Genomic DNA, 25,458 nt, shown 5'->3' on the forward strand with positions numbered 1-25,458 from the left:
GTATCACACATGGAATAACACAGTCATAAGGTTATAAGAAGGAAACACACCACTGCACTTCCTATTCCTTAACCCGAGCCTCACTTGGTGATATGTTTGTACTCTATAGCACAGATCGATCCCAAGATCTGTCACTCACCTTGGAGACGCTGGATCTGTTTGGCAAAGTTTTCAGTTTGTTGCACATTGACCAGTCGCTGTTCCTCCAGCAAACCTGCAGTGTTTGGAAAGGCAAGACATTTGTAAAACATGTGTTAAATACAAAGTGAAGCTTCCTCTATGCTCTCCCATTAAACATACCAAGGGCTGGTACAAGAGTAAAGCTGGCTTTGCACTATTGCAAAAAAGCCTTTGAGGAAACTAAGCTGGGTGGCAGTGTGAGTTGTGAGGTCAGTGACCTGAAGCATTAACTCTATTCTTTCCCCACAGATGCTGCCTGACCTGCTGAATATTTCCAGCATTTTCTATCTTTATATGAGTTGTAAGGAAGATGCATAGTGCTTCAAAGAAATACAAAGGGGTTAATTAACTGGGTAGGGATATGGCATATGAAATATAATGTTGAAAAATGTGAAATCATCCATTTTGGTTGTAAAAAGTAGAAAAGCGGAATATTTTTAAAATGATTAGGTGTTGAAAAGTTTTGGTGTTCAGAAGTATTTGGATGATGCTGTATAAAAGTTAACAGGCAAGTTCAGCAAATAAGTAGGAAAGCAAACAGTATGCTGGGCTTTTTTTTTGCAAGGGGGTTTGAGTGCAAGAGTGAAAACATCAAACTGCAATTAAACAGGCACTTGGTAAGACCACACTTAGAATGTTGTATATAGGTTTGGCTACCCAGCACATGGAAATATATACTTATGACACAGTGACTACAGTGAAGGTTTATCAAATTGATTCCTGGGATGGAATCCCAGATGAGATGGGGGAAAGCTTGTTGTATTCCTATGAAGAGTGATTAAACACACTCTACCATTTAGAAGAATGCAAAGTGATCTCGATGAGATATAATATTCTTATAGGGCCTTCCACAGTAAACACTGAGTTGTCTAGAACCGGGCTCAGTCTCAAAATAAGTGATTGGTTATTCAGGACTGAGATGAGAAGTAATGTCTTCATAGAAATGTACAACCCAGGAAGAGGCCATTTGGCTTATTGTGTCTGTGATGGTTGAAAAGGAGCTACCCTTCCAACCCAACTTGCAGCGCTAGGCCACAGCTCTCTGACTATACGTTCAAACACAGTTTAAATAGAATGAGGGTTTCTGCCTCAACCACCCTCAACATATTATAGTCAAGACAGATCAACAGATTTTTGGGTATTAAAGGTATCACAGAATAGCGAGTTAGGATTAGGGAGTGGCGCTGAGATAAAATATCAGCCACGGTCTTATTGAATGGCCCAAGGAGCCTGATGGATAATCCTGCTTCTATTTCTGATGTAAATGCACCCTGACAATTAGATCAAAAGAACATTCCTTCTGCACCTATGTAAAATAATTTTGACCATGATTTTTGTGTGGGATTGCCAGTGTATTGCAGGCTCTCACTAAAATCCACCCTAATTAACTTCTGATAATTTCTGCAGATGCCTGTGCCATGTCTGAGTTAGATATAACTCCATGGCCCAAAGGATGTAAAAGTGACTATCCCACCTGGTCCCACATTGAGAAAGGAGTCCTTCATCTTCCCTCTGTTTTAACTTCTCTGCTGAAAGCTCCAAACAATGACTTTATCATTATTGTAATACTTTCTAGTGAGTACAGACTCAATTCCTCATTTCTAGCCTTTATACATAGTACATGAAGCTCAGAACACTCTGACACTTCTCCTGATGGTGCCATATCTGAGACATCTTGTTCCCCAACTCCTGAAGCTCAGTCCATAGAAACCCCATATCCCTAACCCCCATTCCCATGCCCAGCTCCCTGACTACCTCATGTCAGTTCCTTGATCCTGTGCCCTGCCAGTCCAACATAGCATGCCAAAGTCCAATGCCCACAAATCCCCACCAGTCCTTAGTTTAATCACCAATCACAACTATTCCTGCCAACCGTGAACCCCCAGTCTCATTCCCAGGACTGAGGACAGAGTATGGCCTCATCTCCTAACCCTCTCCTTTATGAAATCCACCTACCTTGTAAATCCAAGTAGCTCTTCTGATGTCGGGCTGCTTGTTCCCGAGTCTCCTCCAATTCCTTTCGTAGCTGTTTAATCTGCAACCTCAACTCATCTAATTCCAACATACAAAGCATATTGTTGCATGATTTAGGACCAGCTGACCTCACACTACATATCTCTGGATTGTTTAATAATTGGTCATAAGACCTATGGAAACGAGCCACCATATCACAAAGTTCTAGATTAGCTGACATCACAGTGGGTACTTTGGGATCAGTTAAGTTGATCTCAGCTGGTTTGGTAACAGCTAATGTGACCTCACTTGGTTTGGGAATAGCTGACGTGATCTCAGGAACCTCAGGCCCTTTGGGAGTTGACTTGATCTCAGAAGATTTCGGATCAGCTGCTTTGGTCTCAGACATGTTGAATACAGCTGACATGACCTCAGATACTTCGGGAGCAGCTGATGTGACCTCAGAAAGTTTGGGATTAGTTGCTTTCATCTCAGATACGTTAAGTGCAGATAACTTGACCTCGGATACCTTGGGAGAAGTTGAATTGATGTCATATTCCATGGAGGCAACTGACTTGACTTCAGGCTCATTGGGAGTACCTGACTTAGCCTCAGAACCATTGGGAGCAGCTAATTTGATCTCGGAATCAACGTGAGCAGCTGACTTGATCTCAGAATCATTGGGAGCAGCTGACTTGACGTCAGAAAGATTGGGATCAGCTGCCTTGTTCTCTGACACATTAAGAGCAGTTGATTTGACCTCAGACAACTTGATAGTGGTTGAATTGACCGTAGAGAGTTTGGATTCAGCTGACCTGAGCTCCGATGGTTTGGGATCAGTTGACTTGACTTCAAACATCTTGGGGTCAGCAGACATGACCTTGGATTGTTTGGGATCTACTGGTGCTGTCTCACATGGTTTAGAATCAGCTGACTTGACCTCAGATTGTTTGAGATCAGCTGACTTGACCTGAGATGGTTTGGGATCGTATGGCTGGACTTCTGTTTTTACAGAATCAAGCAGTTTGACCTTGGATGGTTTGAGATTTGTTGGGTAGAAAGAAGACACAAAAGAATCAGTTGATTTGACCTCAGATGGGATGGGATCAGCTAACTTGAGCTCAGATTTTTTAGGATCAATTGGTTTGACCTCGTACAGTTTGGGATATGCTGACTTGATCTCAGCAGATTTAGGATCAGCTGGCTTGACCTCTGACTGCTTAGGATCAATTGCCTTGACCTCAGATGGTTTAGGATAAGGTGTCTGGATCTCAGCCAGTTTGGAATCTGCTAATTTGACCTCTGATACCTTTGCATTAATTGTCTTAACATCAGATGGTTTGTGATCAGCTGATTTGACCTCTATCACCTTGGGATCAATTGTCTTGACATCAGATGGTTTAGAACAGGCTGGCGTCATCTCAGATGATTTGGGATAAGGAGTCTGGATCTCAGATGATTTGGAATCTGTTAATTTGACCTCTGACAATTTAGGATCAACTGTCTTGATCTCAGATGGTTTGTGACCAGCAGATTTAATCTCCATCACCTTGGGATCAATTGCCTTGACATCAGATGGTTTAAAACAAGCTGACTCCATCTCAGATGATTTTGAATCAGTTGACTTGACCACTGACACATTAAGATCAACTGTCTTGACCTCAGATGATTTAGGATATATAGAGTTGATCTCAGATGTTTTGGGAGCATCTGACTTGACCTCTGACATCTCAGGATCAACTGCCTTGACCTCATATGGTTTGGGACATGTTGGTTTGACCTGAGAAGATTTGTGAATGACTGAACTAACCTCAAATGTCTTAGAATTAGTTGACAAAATCTCAGTTGGTGTGGAATCAGTTAATTTGACATCACTTGACTTGGGATCAGATGAATTGACCTCAGAAGCCTTCAGATTAGTTGAATTTGCCTCCAATACCTTTGATGTTTCTGATTTCACCTCAGAGACTGGAATGTCAGGTGACTTTATGTGCGTCTCTGGATCACCTGAAGTTGAGACATTTGATGTTGATTCGTTTGACTTGATGTCTCCAGATAGCAAATCACCTGTGTGAAAAAAAAGTTGATAAAAATAAACCCAGTGTAGAAAGCATGTTTAAGCTCATTACTCATAGGGTGCTAGAAACTGATTCAACAGTGTCCCTAAGGCACTCTCCCTGGTGTGTCAGTGTGCTCAGAGTTGCAGGGAGCAGGGAATCCAATTCTCGCTGGACGACAAACCCAGAGCACATTTGTTACTACATAGTGTGCCACAAGCCCAGACCCAACCCACCTCTGGTCAGTGTAACCTGACTACCCATCATTCAATGGGCCCTGTGTCCACACTTTCTGTCACTCACTACTAATTTTCCTAAAGTCCATTCCTGCTGAAGTGTGCCCAAAGCACACGTCTCAGCATGTTATGCCCAGAGCCCCATCTCTCATTGGATTATGTGTCCACGGCTGTTCTTTACTCAACTGAGCCCAGAGTTGACCCTTATTGGACAGCATGCCTACAGCCCGCACCTCACTGGACAGTGCACTGAACCTACTCATCATGCAAAGCATGCTGAGAGCCTGATTGTCACTGGAGAGTGTGCCCAGAACCACACCTCATTAAATAATGTACCCAGAGTCTGACTCTCACCAGAAGGTGAGCCCAGTGTCCAATATCGTTTATCCTCCTAACTGCATGCTGCACCTGTGTGTTAACCTTCAGTGTACAAGCACTCATCAGTCCCTCTGAACATCAAACCTACCCAATCTTTCACATTTAACAAACATTTTGTTTTTCAGTTTGTGCAACTCAATGGATAACATCTTTTTTTTTCCACATTATATTCCATCTGCCATTTTCTCCCATGTTCAGTTTGTCCATACCCTCCATGGAATTATGGGCAGGGTAGCAAAATGGGTGGAGAATTGGCTGGTTGGCAGGAAGCAAAGGGTGGAAATAAAAGGATCTCGTTCTGGTTGGTTACCAGTTACTAGTGGTGTGCCGCAAGGGTCGGTGTTGGGGCCTCTCCTTTTTACCTTGTACATCAATGATTTGGATGATGGAATAAATGGTTGTGTGGCTAAGTTTGCGGATGACACCAAGATAAGTGGAGGAGTAGGGAGCATAGAGGAAATAGAAAGAATGCAGAGGGACCTAGACAGTTTAGGAGAATGGGCAAGGAAATGGCAGATGAGATTCAATGTTGAGAAATGTGCAGTTGTACACTTTGGAAGTAGAAATAAGCGGGTAGATTATTATCTAGAAGGAGAGAAGATTGATAGTGCGGTAGTACAAAGGGACTTGGGGGTACTCGTACAAGATACCTTAAAAGTTAACCACCAGGTTGGATCGGTGGTTAAGAAAGCGAATGCTATGTTGGCATTCATCTCGAGAGGTATAGTGTATAAAAGTAAGGACGTGTTGATGAGGCTCTACGCGGCGCTAGTGAGGCCTCATTTGGAATACTGTGCGCAGTTTTGGGCCCCGCATCTTAGGAAGGATGTGCTGACGTTGGAGAGGGTTCAGAGGAGATTTACGAGAATGATTCCAGGAATGAAAGGGCTTAAGTATGATGAGCGTTTGTCGGCTCTTGGACTGTACTCGCTGGAGTACAGAAGGATGAGAGGGGACCTCGTAGCGACATTTAAAATGTTGACAGGTAAGGATAGAGTAGATGTGGCTAGGCTGTTTCCCTTGGTGGGCGTGTCCAGGACCAGAGGGCACAATCTTAGAATTAGAGGGTACAGTTTCAAGACAGAGATGAGGAGAAGTTTCTTTACCCAGAGGGTGGTGAAATTGTGGAACTCCTTGCCACGCACAGCAGTGGAGGCCAGATCAGTGGGGGTATTCAAGGAGGAGATAGACAGATATCTAAATAGTCAGGGTATCAAGGGATATGGGGATAAGGCTGGCAAATGGGATTAGAATAGTTTTTTTTTCTCTCTCTTTTTTCCCACCCCATTTCTTTTTCCCTTTTCCTTGGAGCAGACTCGATGGGCCGAATGGCCTGCTTCTGCTCCCTTATCTTGTGATCTTGTGAAGCCTTATTCTATCCATCTCCACACTCTCAATCTCACCTGGTTGAGCATCATCAGAAAATTTGACATAAGATATTTGACATAGAAAATATGACATTTCATACCCTTAGCCAAATCATCGATATCAACTGTGAATAGCTGAGGCCCAAGAACAGATCTCTGTGGCTTTCCACTGGCCATAGCCTGACAACCTGAGAAGGATCTGTTTATTCTTTGCGTTCTGTCATATTGATGCAATCACGAGGAAGGCACACCAGCGGCTCTACTTCATTAGGAGTTTGAGGAGATTTGGCATGTCACCGAAGACTCTTGCAAATTTCTATAGATTACAGTGGAGAGCATTCTGACTGGCTGCATCACCGCCTGGTACGGAGGCTCCAATGTGCAGGATCGAAAGAGGCTGCAGAGGGTTGTAGACTCAGCCAGCTCCATCACGGGCAGAACCCTCCCTGCCATCGAGGACATCTTCAAGAGGTGGTGCCTCAAGAAGGAAGCATCCATCATAAAGGACCTTCACCACCTGGGACTTGCCCTCTTCACATTACTACCATTGGGGAGGAAGTACAGGAGGCTGAAGACCCACACTCAACATTTCAGGAATAGCTTCTACCCCTCCGCCAGCAGACTTCTGAACGGTCCATGAACACTACCTCGTTATTCCTCTTTTGCACTATTTATTTATTTTTGTAACTTATAGTAATTTTTATGTCTTTATGTCTTGCACCGTATTGCTGCTGCAAAACAAAAAAATTTCACGACATATGCCAGTGATAATAAACCTGATTCTGATTCTAATTCTGTCCAATAACCAATTCTCAATTTATGTCAGTGCATCACAATACATTGCGCAGAGTATTCTATTACGCTCTGAACTTGTAGATGGTAGAGAGGCTTTGAGGTGTCACAAACCACAGAATATCCAGCCTCTGACTGCTCCTACATTCATCATTTGTGTGTGCCAGGTCCAGCTGAGCTTCTTGTATATGGTGACCACCAGGATGCTGATGATGGGAAGGGCTCAGTAATGGCTGGACAGTAGTGATCCTTGTCTTCCTGTATATTTCTACCTACCAACAGCAGGCATCTCAAAGCAATAGAGAGGTACCATCAATCCTGTCTCCATAGAATAAGCAAACCAACATTATCTGAGGCTAACATATCTGGCATCAAGACTCAGCCAGCTCCAAAGAGGGCCACAGTGTTTGCATGCTTGACTCCCAAAGCAGGTGCACTATTCCAAGTTCCATCACAATAAGAGGTTACTAAGAGGACAGAGAAAACACTTCACAGGTGATTTCAAAGTCTCCTTGAAACAAAGGGGCATCCATGTTAACTTATGGGAATCCTTGGCACATGGCAGATCAAGAGGCAAGGGGCATCTGGGAAAGCACTAAGAATCTCAGGTCTCTTTATCTGGACCACGTGGATGCAAAACAGATGAAGGAGCAAGCCACTTCTCATACTATTCCACCTAAATGTCCTCTAAAGCACCTCCTATCTACCTGTGGGAGAGTCTGTGGATCCCACAAAGGCCTCAGCCACCTCAAAACCCACACAATTGGAGTGGAAGAAAGCAATGCTCAATCCCACAGGGCTGCTTAAGAGGGAGATATTCCCTGGGGTAATGTCAGCTGCTCATCCCGTTCTCCTACTCTCCCTCTTCATGCCCTTCCTCCCCTTCAAATCTCACAGCAGCTGCTCGTATCTCAAATGTGTGATTAGCATCAATCTTTGCCAGTGAGTCTGTTTCTCCCTTGTTCAATCTGTTGCCCAGTTCTTAGTATCTTATATTTGGCATATGATCCTCACTCTGGCTTCTACGCTGTGTGGTTGTGATGTTCTCATTCCAACCTGGCTGCTAACGAATGCATAGCAGAGGACCCATTGTTACACAGATATGAACCTACACAGGTTCATCTTCACACGGCATGCCATGGAAATTTGTGCTTCAGGTGTGTGATTTGTTTATTGTCCATTATCTATGTAAAGAGAATCATACGTGAGATAGAGATATAGGACATGTGTACCAGAAAAAGAGAGCTGGGAGCATGCAGTTCCTTGGTGGTGCTATTTGAAGCGAGTGTGTGCAATGTTGATCCTGTTCCACATCCTTCAAAGATGAGACACGACATACAAATATAATTTAACAACCCCTGCAGTGGTGTGACCCACACCAGGCTGCTGCCTGGCACTGTGGTATCAGTTATAGCAGCCCGTCTTTCCAACATGCAGTAAGATGTGCCAGTGAGGTTTGATATATAATATCCTGCTTGAACATTTGCTTTCAGTTTAGAAACTCTGCAACAACCACTCAAATGGAGTCAGGTTGTTCTGGTGGTCAGAGAAACAGCAGACTACAGATGCTGGAATCTAGATGAAAAACACAATGATGCTGGAGGAACTCGCCAGGCCAGGCAGCATCCATGGAGAAAAGCAGGTGGTCAACGTTTCGGGTCAGGACCCTTCTTCAGGACTGAAGATAGGAAAAGGGAAAGCCCAATATATAGGAGGGAAAAGCAGAGCAGTGATAGGTGGACAAAAGAGGGGAGGCAGGGTGGGCGCAGGGTGATAGGTAGATGCAGGTAAGAGATAGTGATAAGCAGGAGCGAGGGACGAGGGGAGTGCAGATCCACTGGGGGATGGGTCAAAGGCAAGGAGAGAAAGGAATAAAAGGGGGGTAGAAAAAAGGAAGAAAGGCTAAGAAAGGGAAGAAGAAGCATGGTGGGGGGGGGGGGTGTGGGGGTTACTTAAAGTGGGAGAATTCAATGTTCATGCCATTAGGCTGCAAGGTTCCAAGACAGAAAATTAGGTGCTGTTCCTCCAGTTTGCGCTTGGAATTCACCTGGCATTGGTGGAGGCCAAGAACTGATTTATCAGTGATAGTATGGGAGGAGGAGTTGAAGCGACTAGCGATGGGGAGATGCAGATCGTGGTTACAGACAGAGCATAGGTGTTCAGCGAAATGGTCACCTAGTCTGCATTTGGTCTCACCAACATAGAGGAGGCCACACTTGGAGCACTGAATGCATTAGTGGAAAGTTCCCAGGGTGGGAGCGGGATGGGTGGGTGGGGGGGGTGGAGGGGAAGGGTGGGGAGGAGTGAACTAGGGAATCGCGGAGAGAGCAGTCCCTGCAAAAAGGCAGAAACGGGTGGAGAGGGGAAGATATCCTTGGTAGTGGGGTCCCGTTGGAGATGACAGAAGTGGCGGAGAATGATGTGTTGGATACGTAGGCTGGTAGGATGCAATGTGAGGACAAAGGGGACCCTATCCCTGTTGGGTCTGGGAGGAGTTGGGGGTGAGGGAAATGGCAGAGATGGGTGCAAGCTCTCTCGACCACAGTCGGGGAGAAGCCCCAGTTGGAAAAGAAGTTGGATATTTCAGATGTTCTGGAATGGAAAGCCTCATCATGGGAGCAAATGCAGCGGAGGCGGAGAAATAGAGAAAAAGGGATCGTGTCCTTGCAAGAGACAGGGTGGGAGGAGCTGTAATCAAGGTAGCTGTGGGTGTCAGTGGGTTTGTAGAAGATGTTGGTGGATAAGGAATCCCCTGAGATGGAGATAGAAAGATCGAGGAAGGAGAGAGAGGTGTCACAGATAGTCCGAGTGAATTGGAGAGCAGGGTGAAAATTTGTAACAAAATTTACAAAACTTGAGTTCCGTACGGATACAAGAGGTGGCATTAATGCAGTCATTGATACAGCAGAGAAAGAATTGAGGAATGGGGCTGGAGTAGGCTTGGAACAGAGACTGTTCAACATAGCCAATGAAGAGGTAGGCACAGCCGGGGCCCAAGTGAGTGCCCATAGCTACGCCCTTGGTCTGTAGAAAGTGAGAGGAATTGAAAGTGTTGTTTAGGGTGAGGAGAAGTTCAGCCAGACAGAGGAGAGTGTTAGTGGAAGGGGACTGGTTCTGTCTCTGGTCAAGAAGGAAGTGGAGGATGGTGAGGTCATCATGATGGGGATTGGAGGTATATAGGGATTGGATGTCCATGGTGAAGATGAGGTTGTGCGTGCCGGAGAACTTACAGCTATGGAAGAGTTGGAGAGCGTGTGATGTGTCATGGACGTAGGTGGGAAGGGATTGGACCAGAGGGGACAGGAGAGTGTCCAGGCACGAGGATATGAGTTCCGTGCTCTGGTGGTGAGTGTGACTGGTGCAGCAGTGAGTTTCTTGATGTCTGGTAGAGGATTTGGCAGAGGCAATGGTAGAAAGCATGGGGTGAGCAGCAGAAGAGCGTGACACAGAGTGTGAATGATTTTTTATTCTGTGCTTGAGAAGACAATGGATTCCTTAACCTGACACCAGACTACAGGCCTGAGGGTACAGCATGGACCAAAGGGTCAAAGGGCACTTCACTCCTATCTTAAGTTATCACAACCACACAGTGGGGAATCCAGAGCAAGGATCATATGCCAAATGTGAGGATACTAAGACCAGGACCACGACTGAACAAGGGAGAAATGGACTCATCAGCAAAATATGATGACATTCATGCATTTTAGACAATAGCAGTTGCTGTGAGATTTGAAGGGGAGAAGGCCGTGAGAGGGGAAGAAAAGGATGAGCAGCTGACATTACCCAGGGAATATCTCCTTCTTCCGAGGCAGCCCTGTCGTCCTCTCTAGTCTATGGGTTTTGAGGTGGCTGATGAGACATATGGGATCCATAGACTCTCCTCCAGATGACTTCTGACTGGATTTAAGCAAAATCTTTATTTCCATTACCTAAGAGGAAGCTCAGTGTTCAACTGATTAATCTAAATGTAGGGACCATGGTTAAGAAGTTTACCAATGCTGGCAAAATTGTCATTGTGATTGATAGTTGGGAAGAAAATTCTAGACTATAAAAAGATATCACTATAGTGTTTAGGAAGGCACAAAAATGGAAAACAGAATTCATTTCAGAGAAGTGTTAGATCATGTATGGAAGGCATGGAAGACAAACAAGGCAAAGGAATACATGTTAAACGGGTACTGATAAGTGTAGAGGAACAGAAGGATCTTGGTGTGCATGTCTACAAAGGTAGCAGGATAGCTAGAAAAGATAGTTAAGAAGGCTTGTGGGAGATGTGCCTTTATTGTCTGAGACAGAACAAGGAGGTCATGCTAGAACTGTATATTAAAAAAAGTATTGGTTCAACTACGGCCAGAGTATCCTGTAGTTTCAATCACAATATTAGAGGAAGGACATGATTGCACAAGAGAGGTTTCAGAGGAGATTCTACTAGTAGGGGTCAGCAACAATAGAAATCTGAAAAGACTGTATAGGCTGGGAGTGTTTTCTTTGGAATAAAGATGACGAAAAAGAGATTTAATTGAATTAGTATTGTATAAAATTACAATAAAATGACAGGGTAAACAGATAGGACCTGTTTCCATCAGCAGAGAGATCAGAAACTAGGGGTCAAGAAAGTCTTACCACATTTAAAAATTCCTGGATGAGCACTTAAAAGAACTGTAACTGACAGGGTCACTGGGAAGTATGATTAACCCAAAGTCCATTTTTGACCAGCATGAGTTTGTTTGGCCTCCTGTTGTGCTGTTATTTTCTATGATTCTAGCTTTCCAAACAACACAACTCATCATTTAATAAACCACTGCAAAGCTCATGTTTGCAATCTCCCACACACCAAGACCACCAACATTCTTCAGTTCACTAGCCTTGCATTCTCTCAATGCTGCCCCTCTGATGGGTGGGATGTTCCCAGTACAGCACCTCTGGCAATGTAGCTGTCCCTCCATTCTGTGCCCTGACAGCTCTGTGCTTCCCCTCACACACTGCAGTGCAGTGCACTGTCAGTGCTGCCCTCTGACAGCGCCACAGTGCCTCAATCCTGCCAGTTTAACGGTGGAGCACTCCCTCAATGCTGATCCTCTGACAGTGTGGTGTTCCCTCAGTACTCCCCCTAATTGTGTCATCATCCCTCAGTGTTCTGACAATGCACTGGGAGCAGGAGCTCAGATTGGGAGTTCAAACCTTCAGAATCTAGGAGCTTTGAACTCTGAAGTGAGCAATAGCCAACCCAGCAGCATTGGAAGCATCAATGAAAAGAATTGCTGTCTCAGCTGATGTGAGACAGGATGCTTGCTGACTGGCTCCTGATGCCATCTCTTAGATACACCTACAAGAAAATCCGTGGAGAGAATTTTCAGACAACATGTTTAGCAAAAGTAGGGCTTTGGCACAACAGTTTTTTTTAATATGTATATATTCATTCTCAGTATGTTTCTGATAATCATTTAATGTTCCTTCCTAAGGGCACTGAACTAATGGACATTTTGGCTGCTCCTGTGGGCCATTAAGAGGCTAACTTTGTATGGGATTGAAGTTAAAGCTGCACCTGCCCTGGAAATGTGTGACGTGACAGCACTGAGGAAACTTTCCTCTGTAAGTAACTTTTGCTTAACTCATCCCAGGAATATCTTTGATAGGACTTTGTGGAAGGACTTATACTCTGTATCTGCCCTGGTACTATTCAATGTCCTCTCTGTGGTATATAATTCATTGGTTCCTTTTCGACCCAGTTTAAATAAAGCATCAGGATATTTTTGTTCCTTCAATTATTTATGTGGATCAAATTGCAGCCAATATAACAGCGGGTGAGAGAGGGAGTATTTACCTTATCCGCCCTTTCAGTGCAAAGTTTGATTTCCTGCAGCCTTTCTGGCATTATAGTCACTCTGATCCAGGATTCCAGTGGGCTTGTGCTGGAGAGCTGGTCATGGCGCCACCTGGTGTAACACTGACGAGGTGCAGCAGTTTTTTGTCAACCCAAGGTTGATAGCAGGAGCAGGAATAGACAAGTACAGATGGCAATTAAATGATTCTTCACCTCCACATACTTCCATGAACTCCTTTCATAAGTGCTGCATTGTCACACAAAGGTGTATGCACTTTGCATTGGGAATTGACACATAGCAGACCATTTGACCCACTTTTCAGTACCAGCTCTTTGCTACAACAATCATAAACTAACCCACTATTCCTCTCTCCATGACCGTGTAGCAATTTGAAGCTGATTCACTGCTCCATACTCACTCCATTTCTGACTCTTCCTGTTTCAACAGTCATCTAATTTTCCTTTCAAAAATGTAAAGATGTCTGCACCAGCCATTCCCTGTGCAAATCATCCCATGCTCCAATGATGGAGTAGAGAAAATCCATACTTCCTAACCTCATGTCTCAGTATTATAATGGCTGATGATCCCTCAGCACTTAACTCCCATGCCAGAGGAAGCAGTTTCTCTAATCAGTCCATCAATACTCTAACTTTGAAAACTTCCATTGAATCTCCTCTGTGATACTCTGTGGCATTGTGAAGATGCAAGCATATCTGCAGAATCTCCCAACAACTTTGGGTTTCCATTCCTTAAATCATTCGGGTGAACCTCTTTACTCCCAAAAACCTTTAGGGCCTTTCTACAATAAGAAAGCAAAAATGCACACATTAACTAAAGGATGATTCATAGATCACATGCCAGGTGTGGACTCTGCCCATTCAATTTCAATTTGCAGTCAGAATTAGTACAATTGTCTGAGGGTCCTTGTCCTACAGATGCACCTGGCCCCAAGAACTGGAATAATTCTCTTCCTCCTCTATACCATCTCTAAAATATCACAACACTTGTGAGCAATCAATGTCAGTGAGCATTCTAATCTGTGACCCAGGAATGCAATAATGAATAAGAGACTCACCACTCATATCCCGGACAATTGCTTGTTGACGCAGCACCTTCACCTCTGGGGGACCTCTCTCTAAAACATATTATAGTTAAATATGTATTATTGTGGTTGTACAGGAGGTCAACAAAGGAAGCTTTTTTTTTGCCCAAAAGCAGTAATTGAGAGCCTGTTAAGGATAGAAATAATCCAGAATCTCCAAGGAAGAATATAGAGAGTTGGAACCTTCAGAGGAAGGGGGAGAGTCGGCACCCTCGGGGGAAGGGGGAGAGTCAGCACCCTCGGGGGAAGGGGGCGTGAATGAGGAATGGAAAGCACAATTGCAGTAAATATGGGATTTTAACTGCAGGGCAGTACTGTGCTGAGATGGGTGGACAATTACCACTCATGTCTCTGATCATGGCTTGTTTACGGAGGATCTTCGATTCCTGCAGTCTTTTTTCTGCAACAGAGAAAAATGAAAGAGTCTAAACAGAATTTTCAAATGGACATTTCAGTTAAACATTTAAAGAAGAACTGTTACATACAAGAGATTCAAATAGCTTCCCGCAAACCCCACAACCCCCAACTCCACCCCAACTCCTCCCATCCCCAACTCCCCACAATCCAACCCCACACCCCATCCCCACACAACCCACCCTCACCCCAACACACCCCATCCCCACCCACACACCCATCCCCAACCCTACACAACTGCAACCCCATAGAACCATAGAAAAATACAGCACATTACAGGCCCTTCGGCCCACCATGTTGTGCCGACCTTCAAACCACTCCTAAGACTATCTAACCCCTTCCTCCCACATATCCCTCTATCTTAAGTTCCTCCATATGCTTATCTAACAATCTCTTGAACTTGACCAACGTATCAGCCTCCACCACCCCCACGTTCACCCCAACCCACCCTACAACACATCCCCACCCCCACACACACCCCATCCTCACCCCAACATATCCCATCCCCAATATCCTGGTCACCCCATCAGGATCCCATATGCAATTCCCAGGCCCTGGTCACTGCATTCATAAGGACCAGACCCCACATCTGCTTCCAAAAACCCCATTCCCATCCCATGATCACCCCTTCCCTAAAGCCCCAGGCTCTATCCCCAGGCCCCAACACCAACCCCCAAGTTCCCAGACACCCTACCCCCAGGTTCTCAGAGATCCTATCCTCAGTTCCCAGACCATGCAATTCCAGGCCCCACCTTTCCGTAGAGTTGGTCTTCGACGTTTCCTGTTCAACCCATCCTCCACATCGTTGTCAGGTGAAGCTATTTCTTTCCCTTCCAGAATCTCCTCACCATCTTTCTTCTCTCCTTCTGTGCTTCCTGTCTTCACCTCCATAAGTTTCTCCTGGTCGCTTTTACTTATTGGCTCCTGAACATTTGACTCCATGTCTTTGTGTTCAGTCCTGATTTCCAAGTCTGATCGGAATGATTCCCTGTTCTTCAGCGTCAGATTAGCACATTCAGCCTGAGTGTCCTGCAGAGGAAGGTACCCATTGATAAGTTCATCACCACCCTACTCATGAGAAGAAACCTCCCCTGCTTCACAGACAATAACTACAGCAGCACAGCTGGATAGGATCAGAATAATGAAATAAGGGCCATTCAGCCCTTTAAACCTACTCCTTTCACAACCTGTGTGTAGTATCAAAGACCCCCCCTATCCAGGTCATTCTCTCTTCTCTCCTCTCCCATCAGATAGAAGATACAGAAGCCTGAGGGCACATAACACCAGGCTCAAGGACAGTTCTATCCCACTGTGATAAGACTATTGAACGGTTCCCTTATACAATGAGATGGACCCTTGACCTCACAATCTACCTTGTTATAACCTTGCACCTTATTGTCTACCTGCAATGCACTTCCCTTTAGCTGTGACACTTTACTCTGTATTCTGTTATTGTTTTTGCCCTGTACTACTTCAATGCACTGTGTAATGAATTGATCTGTATGAACGGTATGCAAGACAAGTTTTTCCACTGTACCTTGGTACAAGTGACAATAATAAACCAATACCAATATCCCCTTTCACAGACACAACCACACTTATTTAATTGCCCAAGGGAATGCTGTGTTTAAGTACTTACAAGATCCTTAAAAGGAAACTTCCAAGAGTTGTAAGGGAGATGATTTGCTCATTGCTCACAGAAAGAAAGGGATGAAGGATGAGAGCCAAGATGCACAAATAACATTTGGTAGAAGTGAAGAGTTTCTGCCTTGATACGGATACTGTCAATCAGACCACCTTAATAAGGGAAGTTTCAGTCAGAAACATCTTGGTTATACATAGTGTGAGTCTGATTTGTCTTGGTACAAATAGTCAGTCTAATAAATTTTGGTATATTTGCCAGAGACAAACTGATACAGATACCATTAGCTACATATGTTTTAGTACAGACAGTCAGTTTGATACATGTTGATATATGAACTGCCAGTAAGATGCAACTTGATACAAGTGCCAGAGATACAGCTTGGTACAATCAATCAGTCAGAGACATCTGATTCCAGCGAGCAGTTGAAGATACAACAGTACAGACAGTGACGGTCAGATATCGTCAAGTGCAAGCAGAGTCAGGGAAGACTTGCTACAGCCGTGGATCACCGCTATTCAGCCATTGTCTCCAGTTAAACATCAGTAAAGGCACATTCAGTCAAATAATCCATTATTCAGATATTGTTAGCAGCATCTTGATATAAGGATCAGTTAGATATACCTTGTTATTTGTGGCAAATAATTACAGAGTGTCAGTCTGACACACCTTAATACAGGCTCTGTCAGAGACACCTTGGTAAAAACATTCAGCCAGGGATATGTTAGTCAGACACACACTTGGGCATGCATTGGCAGTCAAATATACTCAAGTTCCAGCCAGAGATATACAGTCTGTGGGGTAGACTCTGCTGGGGTACAGTCTGTGGGTGCTATCTCTGAAGTGGTACAATCTACTGGCAAATGATCTGGGAGTGCTGCCTCTGCGGGGGTATAGTTTGTGCATGATATTCTTGTGTGGTTTGAGCTCTTGATGCCATCGCTATTGTGATGCAGCCTGTGGTGGTGCCTCTGCTGGGATATGGTCTGTGGCCATTTTTTCTACTGGGATATGGTCTGTGGCAATTATATTTAGGTCTTTGGATGCTGTCTTTGGTAGGGAACTCTTGGTATTGTCTCAATGAGGGCTATGGATGATTCCTTTACTAGGCTAAGGTCTGTATGTGCCTTTGCCACTGGGATATGGGTGTACATCTCCTGTGGGGCACAGTCTATGCACGCAGTCTGTACTGCAGTATGGTATGTGAGTGTGCCTCTGCAGGATTTTGGTCAATGGGTTATAGGATATAGTGTGTGGGTGCTGACTCTAGAAATTGAAAGGAAAGGGAGTGTTCTGAGGGAGGTAGTGCTGAATACAAAGCCTTGCTCTCTTTCCATCAGGTATATGTGATCAGAACCCAGCAGTGATGCCCACCCTCAACATAGCACAAATCACAAGAGTTCAATGTGACTCAGTACTACAATGTAATGATTCACTGACCCCTCAGAAAGCAACAGATCAAGACGTGAATCTGAGTTACACAGGTACCTCACATAGCCATCAGGGTGCAATCGCAGGATCGAGAGTGCTAATGGAACCAGCACAGAAGGTGGATATAAATAACATACAGAAATGTATGTTATTGACAGAGACGATGTGCCAGGAACCTGGCATTTCCCCAGCAATGAATCATCCAGAGCCCAGTCTGGAGCCCAGTTTGGTGCCGTCACTGACAGGTACAGACTGTGGGTGCTGTCACTGCTACAATATGGTCTGCCAGTGATGTCTCTGATGCACTATGTCCTGTGGGTGTTATCTCTGCTGGGATACAGTCTGTAGGTGTTGTTGTTCCTGCTGAGGTACAATCTATGGTTGCTGTCCCTACTGGGGTTGGTGTATGGGTGCCATCCCTGCTGGGGTTGGTGCATGGGTGCTGTCTCTGTTGGGGTTGATCAATGGGTATTGCCTCTACTCGGTTTTGATCTAAGGTGCCGTCTCTCTTGGAGCATGATCACCGAGTGCTGCCTCTGCTAGGGTAGACTGTATGGGTGCTGACACTACTAGATAAAAACAAAAGCAGTGTTGAGAGGGAGGTACTGCTGAACACAATGTTTTGCTCTCTACATACTCTCTGAGTTACACTGATACCTCACTTAACATTCAGGATGAATTCCCAGGAATGAGAGCACTAATGGAACCAGCACTGAAAGGATTCATTCAAGCAAAGCAGGGGCTGCTTGCCATTGAGCCTGCTACCACAGAGAACTCTCTGGCTGCGGGAGAGCTGTGTAGCCAAGCAAAGAGGAGGAGGATTCAGCAGCTTCCATCATGTCCAACAGGAGGTGAAGAGATTGACTGTAAAACCTGGGCAAGGAACAGCCACTGACAGTCCCCAGCAATGGTCCATACTCACCGTGCCAGCCAGGGAGCCACAGTAACCCCCACACCTCAGCAACAAACAGCTGCACTGCTCGCCCTGGACCACCCTATACCAACCCTCACAGACAGTCTCTCCATACCATGGACGATTCATTCACTTCAGCTTCCTGGCATGGCAGCAGGAAGGACAAGGGATTGCACCAAGTTTCCAGCACAGAGCTTCAGTAGTTACCTACCCGTGAGTGTTTGGATGGGAGGTTGAAGAGCGCTATAATGAATCAGTGCTTTGTGGAGTAGCACTAAGTGGGGAGCCAGTGTATGCACAGATACACCAACCAAAAAGGACAAGGCTCAATACTATGGGGAGGAAGAGGTGTGTACCTGCCAGACATTGTCAGAGAGGAGCTGTGTGTTGGTCAGTAAATACTGCAGCGTCTCCAACTTCTGTTCCAGGAGCTGCTCACGCTGCAAAGCCTCCTACAACAGAAAACAAAACACCTTAATTTACCTGCTGCTACAATCTGCACAAATGGTAAAAAGCCATTGGACCATCATAACCCCAGCTACACATTATCACAAACATATGACAACCTTAGCAACACAATCATTGTCATAGGAACCTTGGTACCCAAGCAACATCCACTCACTGTCATGGAACCCAGGAAAAATGTAGCAGAGCACCCTCACTGCCGTAGAGCCTGTAGGAACACACACTTACTACCCTAAAACTCTTCATAACTTAATAATGTGTGCTGCCTGTTCTGGGGCCCATAGTAAACAAGCAACATACTATGACTGCCACTGGACCCAGGGTAACCTTCGCAATGACTGTCATAGGGTATGGTAACCTCAGCCATGCGCATCAATTGTTGTTAGGTACGATAAATCTAGTAACATACACTGGGTGTTATAGAGCATAGAAACCCCAACAATGCAGGTTGGGTGTCAAAGGGATGGGTACCATAACATTCCACAAAGGCTATCATTGGCAATGGTAACCCCAGCAATAAACACTGGATGTCATAGGGTATGGTAACCCCAGCATTGCACACCAAGTATAATTGGTTATGGTCTTTTCATCAATGCTTGCTGGATGTAAGATTGTATGGTAATCTTAGCAATGTGTGATGGCTGTTACAAAATATGTTAAATTCAGAAACACACACCGTCTCAGAGCCCATGCAGACAGGATATATTCTAGGTTGTTGAAGGAATTGAGGGAAGAGATTACAGGGGCCCTACCATAATCTTCCAGTGGTACCCAGTGATTGGAACATTTAAAAACATTGCACCCTTGTTCAAAAAACAGCACTGGAACTACTGATCAGTCAGTTTAACCATGGAGGTGGGGATACTTCTAGAAACAGTAATCAGGGGGGGAAAAAAAACACTCAGACAAGTGAGGATTGATTAGAGAAAGCAGCATGAATTTTTTAAGGGCAATTCATGCCTAATTAACGTTATTGAGCTTTTTGATGAAGTTACTGAGAGGACTGAAAGAAGGTGATGCAATTGGATGTGGTATATGTGAACTTCCAAAAGGTATTTGATGAGGTGCCACATAATACCCTTGTTATGAAAACTGAAGATCATGGAATAAAAGGGGCTGTAGCAGCATGGTAGAAAGTAACAGGGAACAGAGAGCAAAATGAAAAAAAATGTTTTTCAAACTTGATGTAAGTGTATAGTGGAGTTCCGTAGGGGTCTGTACTAAGATCACTGCTTTTTTTAATACTGTATTAATGATTTCATCTTGGATGTATAGGGCAGATTTTCAAAATGTACAGATGGCACAATACTTGAAGGCGTAGTGAATTGCAAGGAGGATGGTAACAGACAGCAAGGAGATACAGACTGGTGGAATGGGCAGACGGATGACAGAGGAAATTTAATAGGAAGAAATGTGAAGTGTTACATTTTGATTTTAAAAAAATGAGAAGAGGTAATGTAAGCCAGATTGCACAATTCTATAAGGAGTGCAAGAACAGAGGGAGTGATGGGTATATACGTATACTTTTTTAAAGATTTCTTTATTAGTCACATGTACATTGAAACACACAGTGAAATGAAGCTTTGAGTAGAATGTTCTGGGGGCAGCCTGCAAGTGTCGCCACACTTCTGGTGCCAACATAGCATGTCCACAACTTCCTAACCTGTACGTCTTTGGTATGTGGGAGGAAGCTGGAGCACCCGGAGGAAACCCACGCAGACAAGGGGAGAATGTACAAACTCCTTACAGACAGTAGCCGGAATTGAACCCAGGTTGCTAGCGCTGTAATAGCGTTACATTAACTTTCACTTCATTGAAAGTGCAGGGCAAGTTGAGAAAGAGGTTAAAAAAGCATGTAATCCTGGGCTTTTTAAACAGAAATAGAGAGCAGAAGAATAAGGAGGTCATGAACCTTCATATAATACTGCATCAGCTACAGTTGAAGTATTTTGTCCGTATATGGGCATCATACTTTAGAAGACGGTGCAGAAGGGATTTACCAAAATACTTCCAGAGATGATAGTCTTTAGCATGTGGATAGACAGGAGAACCTAGAGTTGTTCTCCTTGGGACAGCGGAGGTTGCGAGGAGATCTGATAGTGGTACTTAAAATAATGATGGGTACAGATAGTCAAGACAGAGAGAAACTGGTCTCACTGGCAGAGGGCACAAGAATTAAGGGAAATAGAATGAAAGTAATCAGCAAAAAAAAACCAAAGTGACCTGAGGACAATTGTTTTTACATAATGAATGGTTAGGGTCTGGAATGCACTGCCAAGGGTTACTGGAAGGGACTTATCCAAAAGGAATTAATTTGCAGAGTTCTGGGGAGAAGGCAGCAGAGTGGGTCAGGCTGGATTGCTTTTGCATAGAGCTGGTAATGACTTTGTGGGCCAAATAGATTCCTTTCATGCTGAAACCATCCTGCGCTTCTGTGATTCTAATGCTACGATGCAGCAGGTATGACAGGAGGTCACTTCAAGTTGCCTCACCTGGAGAAACAATGGAAAAGAACCGAAGACCCCACGATAACAAATTCCTTCGGATAAGAAGCAGCACCACAAATGATAGCTGGCTGAAAATGGCACTGACATTGGGAGTGAGTGCCTCATCTTACACATGGAAAAGTATCTACAGAAGGAAAACCAACTCTATTCTGGTCAACAATACTTGACACAGTGTCCTAGCAGGTCCCCTGATGGGAAGAGGAGTCCAGCTTGAAGAGATAACAAAGATTGATGTTTGTGCTTCATGGTGGCAGAACACCAATCAGAGAACTTCTGGCCAAAAGCAGTGTCTCCATCAACTATCATTGCTAAGAGTCATCGTCCTGCTCAGATGCCAAGAGGCAACAAAACTACTGCTAATAATCAATAAAGACAATCAGTCATGAAATAAAACTTATTATCTAACAATGGAACATAAATCCCCAATTGAAATAAACCCTTGAAATGAATGTATTGCTCACCTTAAGATACTCCGCTAATTGGTTCAGCTCCCGTGAGAATGGATTCATACAGTCAATTGAGTGCTGAGAAGACACAAGAGGAATCAATAGAGTGTGTAATCCTGGAAGCACGGTAGAGATAGGAATTAGTGACTTAAGGAGAATTACTTACAAGAACCAATGGCTTGGTGAATGTACCACGGACATAACTCAGTAACTGGAGTGAGATACAAGCAGGAATTAACAGCAGTAACGTTACAGATGAGAAGTGGTGTCTGCAAGTGAATTACAGACAAAGGCTGTGCTAATACTGTTGTATCAATTGAGAGGATTGACATACCACCTGACAGTATGAAGGACTGAACTTGCCACAAAAAGGAGAATTCCTTTTGCAGTAAATTGTTGTAGTCTAGAAAATGGTCATGGAGAAAATCCAATAATGAGCTTCAAAAGAAACATGGATAAATGTTTGAAAATGAGGCATTTGCAGGGCTATAGGATAAGATCAGGGGAGTGGGAAATGTTCTCTCAAAGGTCTAGCACAAGCACAGTGAGATCAATGTCTTCAATCTGTGCTCTGTCATTTTAAGATTTAGTTCCTTGTTATTTGTGGAACTTTACACCAATTGTCTGCTAGGACAACAAAACAACAGAGATTGACTTTTGACAAATAATTCATGGTTGTGAAATCCTCTGTGGTACCCAAGATGTGAGACTAGATTATAAAAGCAGATCTTTTTCACTTGGTCTTTCCGCTGGTCAACTCTTCATCCTTTATACCTTTGCACAACATCAATCATTAAATATATTCAGAAGAGAGATAAATTGATGAAAATAAAAAAAAAATCACTCAGCAGGTCAGGCAGCATCTTTTGAGAGAGAAACAGATATTAACATTTTAGCTTGAAGACCCGTCATCAGAGATGGAGAGATGTTTGGATATTAAGGGAATCAAGGAATATAAGCTTCAAAAAACAAACTGTTAGAGGCACTACTGTTGAGTAGGGAGTTCCAGGATTCAGACCCAGCAACAATGAAGGGACAGTGATAAAAGTTCCAAGTTGAGAGGATATGTGGTTTGGAGTAGAATTAATGGGTGGTGGTATTTCCGTGCACTTGCTACCTCCGGATATTTTGATGGGAGGCAGAGAGTCTGGGATATGCTGTCAGAATAATCAATGTGAGTGACTGTGAGTATTTGGTGTATGTTACACACTGCAGCCACAGTGGGGAAGGGAGCGAATGTTTAGTGAGTTTCTATGTCTTAGACGGATGTTAACCTCAAGTGCTTCTGGAGCTACACTCATTCAAACATCTACAGAATATTTCATCACATTCCTGCCATGTCTTGTAGATAGTGGAAAAGCTTTGGGATGTCAGCAGTTAAGTCACTTGCTGCAGCCTCTTGTAACTACTATGGCAAGTCCAGTTGAGCTTCTCGTCAATGGTGACCTCCACGATGTTAATACTGGGGGGACTTGGCATTAATAATGCCATTAAATTTTAAGAGTAAGAGGTTAGAGTCTCCGATATTGGAGACAGTCATTGCCTGGTCCTTGTGTGGCACAAATGTTACTTCCTGCTTATCAGCCCATGCCTGAATATTGTCTGGGTATTTTTGTATGCACTCATGGAACTGCTTCCTCTTCTGTGGAGATACAAGTTAAACTCTGTAACATATATGTCAAATATAATATCAATTTGTTGACAATAAGTGTTGCTTCTGTGCTAACAACCTTTTAAGAAATGTCTCAAATGACTAACTGCTCTCTGGACTGCAACAACAAGCATCAAATGTTCCATAGGCAGTACGTTTGGAAGAAAGCCACAATAAGAATGCTCCATGGCACTGAAAGCTCTTTCATTTACGAGTACCCTCATTGATAGTCTGAATTGCTGACTATTTTCCAGTATCTTGGAGGGTATAAAAGAAAGATACTGAGGGGTATGATGTCAGAAATGCTGGTTAATGCCGGGCATGAACTTGAATACCTAACAACATGCATGGTATTCCCCCCTCGGTTGGGATAACATGTGGATGTGTGCCAAGAGGCAGCTGTTATTCAATACATGATTTACTACATATTGGAATAAATAAAACTGCCTAAGCTATTGGATTTCCAGGAAGGTACCTTGTCCAAAACAAAGGAGAGAGTGAAAGAAGAATTTACACATCAGATTAAGCTAGCTATGGCAGATAAACCAAAGATATTATTGATCCCATGAGATAGAAATAGAGAGAACGGCACCGTAACATAAAGCCCTCAAAGGAGACTCTGGTGAATGCACCAGATGCATCATAAACACACTACAACCCATCTGGAAGTGAAACAGTTACTTAAAAAAATCCATTGATATTTTCTCAATTGAATTAAGATTGTTAGCAGAGACAAACTAAATATAGTGCAATCATCAATGAGCACCCCACTTCTAACTTTATGATGGAACGAAGATCATTGATGAAGCAGCTGACTTAGATCACTGTTCTCAGAAACTGATGTCCTGGTGCTGGGATGTTTGATCTCCCACAACTATAAAATGTAAAAAAAATTGGATTAATATAGGATTAGTGTAAATGGTCAGCGTGGATTCCATGGGCTGAGGGGCCTTTTACCTGCTGTATCTCTCTATGGCACAGATTCTTCTTTTGTGCAAAATATGGCTCCAGCCATTGAAGCTTTTTCTCTTTCATGCCCACTGACTTTACTAGGGCTCCTTGACGCCACACTTGGTCAAACCCTGCTTTGATGCCAAATACTGTCATTTTCATTTTGTCCTAAAATTCATCTCATCAGTTCATGTTTAGACAAATTTTGTTATGAGTCTTGAAGTCAAGTGGTTCTTGTGAAAAATAAGCTGAGCAGTAAGGCAGTTATTGATAAGTGCCACTGTCAATAACACCTGCCATAACTTTATTGATATATATGAGTGGATTGATTGGGGGTAATTTGCCAGATTAGACTTGTCCAACTTATTGTGTACAGGACATAACTGGAAAGTTTCTACACTGTCCGGTGGACATGGGTAAATGTTGCCCATACTTTGCCCATTCAGAAATCATTTCATCTATTCACTTAATTTATTGAATATTTCTAAAATTTAATACTTGCATTTACATTGCTTACAATGCACTCACCTTTTGTCACTGTGAGACCTGGATGTGCGGCTATCAAAATCAAATCATCTAAATTAGTTATAAATATGAGGCGTAGTCATAGACCCAACAAATATCTTCACCAGGCATTGGTCAATTGGAGCACTTACCCACTTCCCCTCCTTTCTGTCTTCTGCCACTCTCCCAAATTCCTAACCTATTCAATAAACTTTGAATAATAGCCTTTTAGCTTTAATTTAATCAAATGCCTTCCAGAGATCTATACAAATAACATCCACAGAAATTCCCTGTTAACTAATTTAGATACAGCTTCAAAAACTACAATTCGATTTGTCAGGCAATACCTTTACATTATAAATCCATGGTGGCTTTTTGAACAGATGGAAAATTTTCAAGGTGTTTAGACATTTTATTTTAAATTATAGACTCAAGTAAGTTCCCAAATATTATAATTCACTTTTTTTTAAATAGCACAAATTTTCAAACTAAAGGAATAGTTTCTCAATTAAGACATTTTGGCAGAATTTGAAAGGGCATTTACAATGTTTCCTGATCTTGAAGATTTGTCATTTTAGTGGCATTATTTTCTTCATCAGTATTATTTGGATTATATTAATGTTGTTGTGCCCCAGTCTCTAATT

The 25,458-nt window shown here is 43.5% G+C and overlaps 1 protein-coding gene across 3 annotated transcripts in view; it reads right to left on the reverse strand.

The window, feature by feature from the left end:
- Positions 1-25,458, reverse strand: part of LOC127580315 (uncharacterized) — a 93,610-nt gene that overhangs the window by 27,945 nt on the left and 40,207 nt on the right. For 2 of the 3 annotated variants that reach the window (XM_052033610.1, XM_052033611.1), the window contains 7 exons: positions 21,724-21,786; positions 18,647-18,742; positions 15,057-15,333; positions 14,231-14,290; positions 13,864-13,923; positions 2,137-4,200; positions 140-214 (listed from right to left, as the gene is read on the reverse strand). In XM_052033610.1, the coding sequence (XP_051889570.1) occupies positions 140-214; positions 2,137-4,200; positions 13,864-13,923; positions 14,231-14,290; positions 15,057-15,333; positions 18,647-18,742; positions 21,724-21,771 (2,680 nt within the window). In that variant the 5' untranslated portion in view covers positions 21,772-21,786. Of the gene's footprint in view, positions 1-139; positions 215-2,136; positions 4,201-13,863; positions 13,924-14,230; positions 14,291-15,056; positions 15,334-15,943; positions 16,102-18,646; positions 18,743-21,723; positions 21,787-25,458 lie in introns of those variants that run through there. The other variant, XM_052033612.1, reaches the window with a different exon arrangement.

This window comes from Pristis pectinata, chromosome 19 (assembly GCF_009764475.1).
Source record: "Pristis pectinata isolate sPriPec2 chromosome 19, sPriPec2.1.pri, whole genome shotgun sequence".
Taxonomy (NCBI): Eukaryota; Metazoa; Chordata; class Chondrichthyes; order Rhinopristiformes; family Pristidae; genus Pristis; species Pristis pectinata.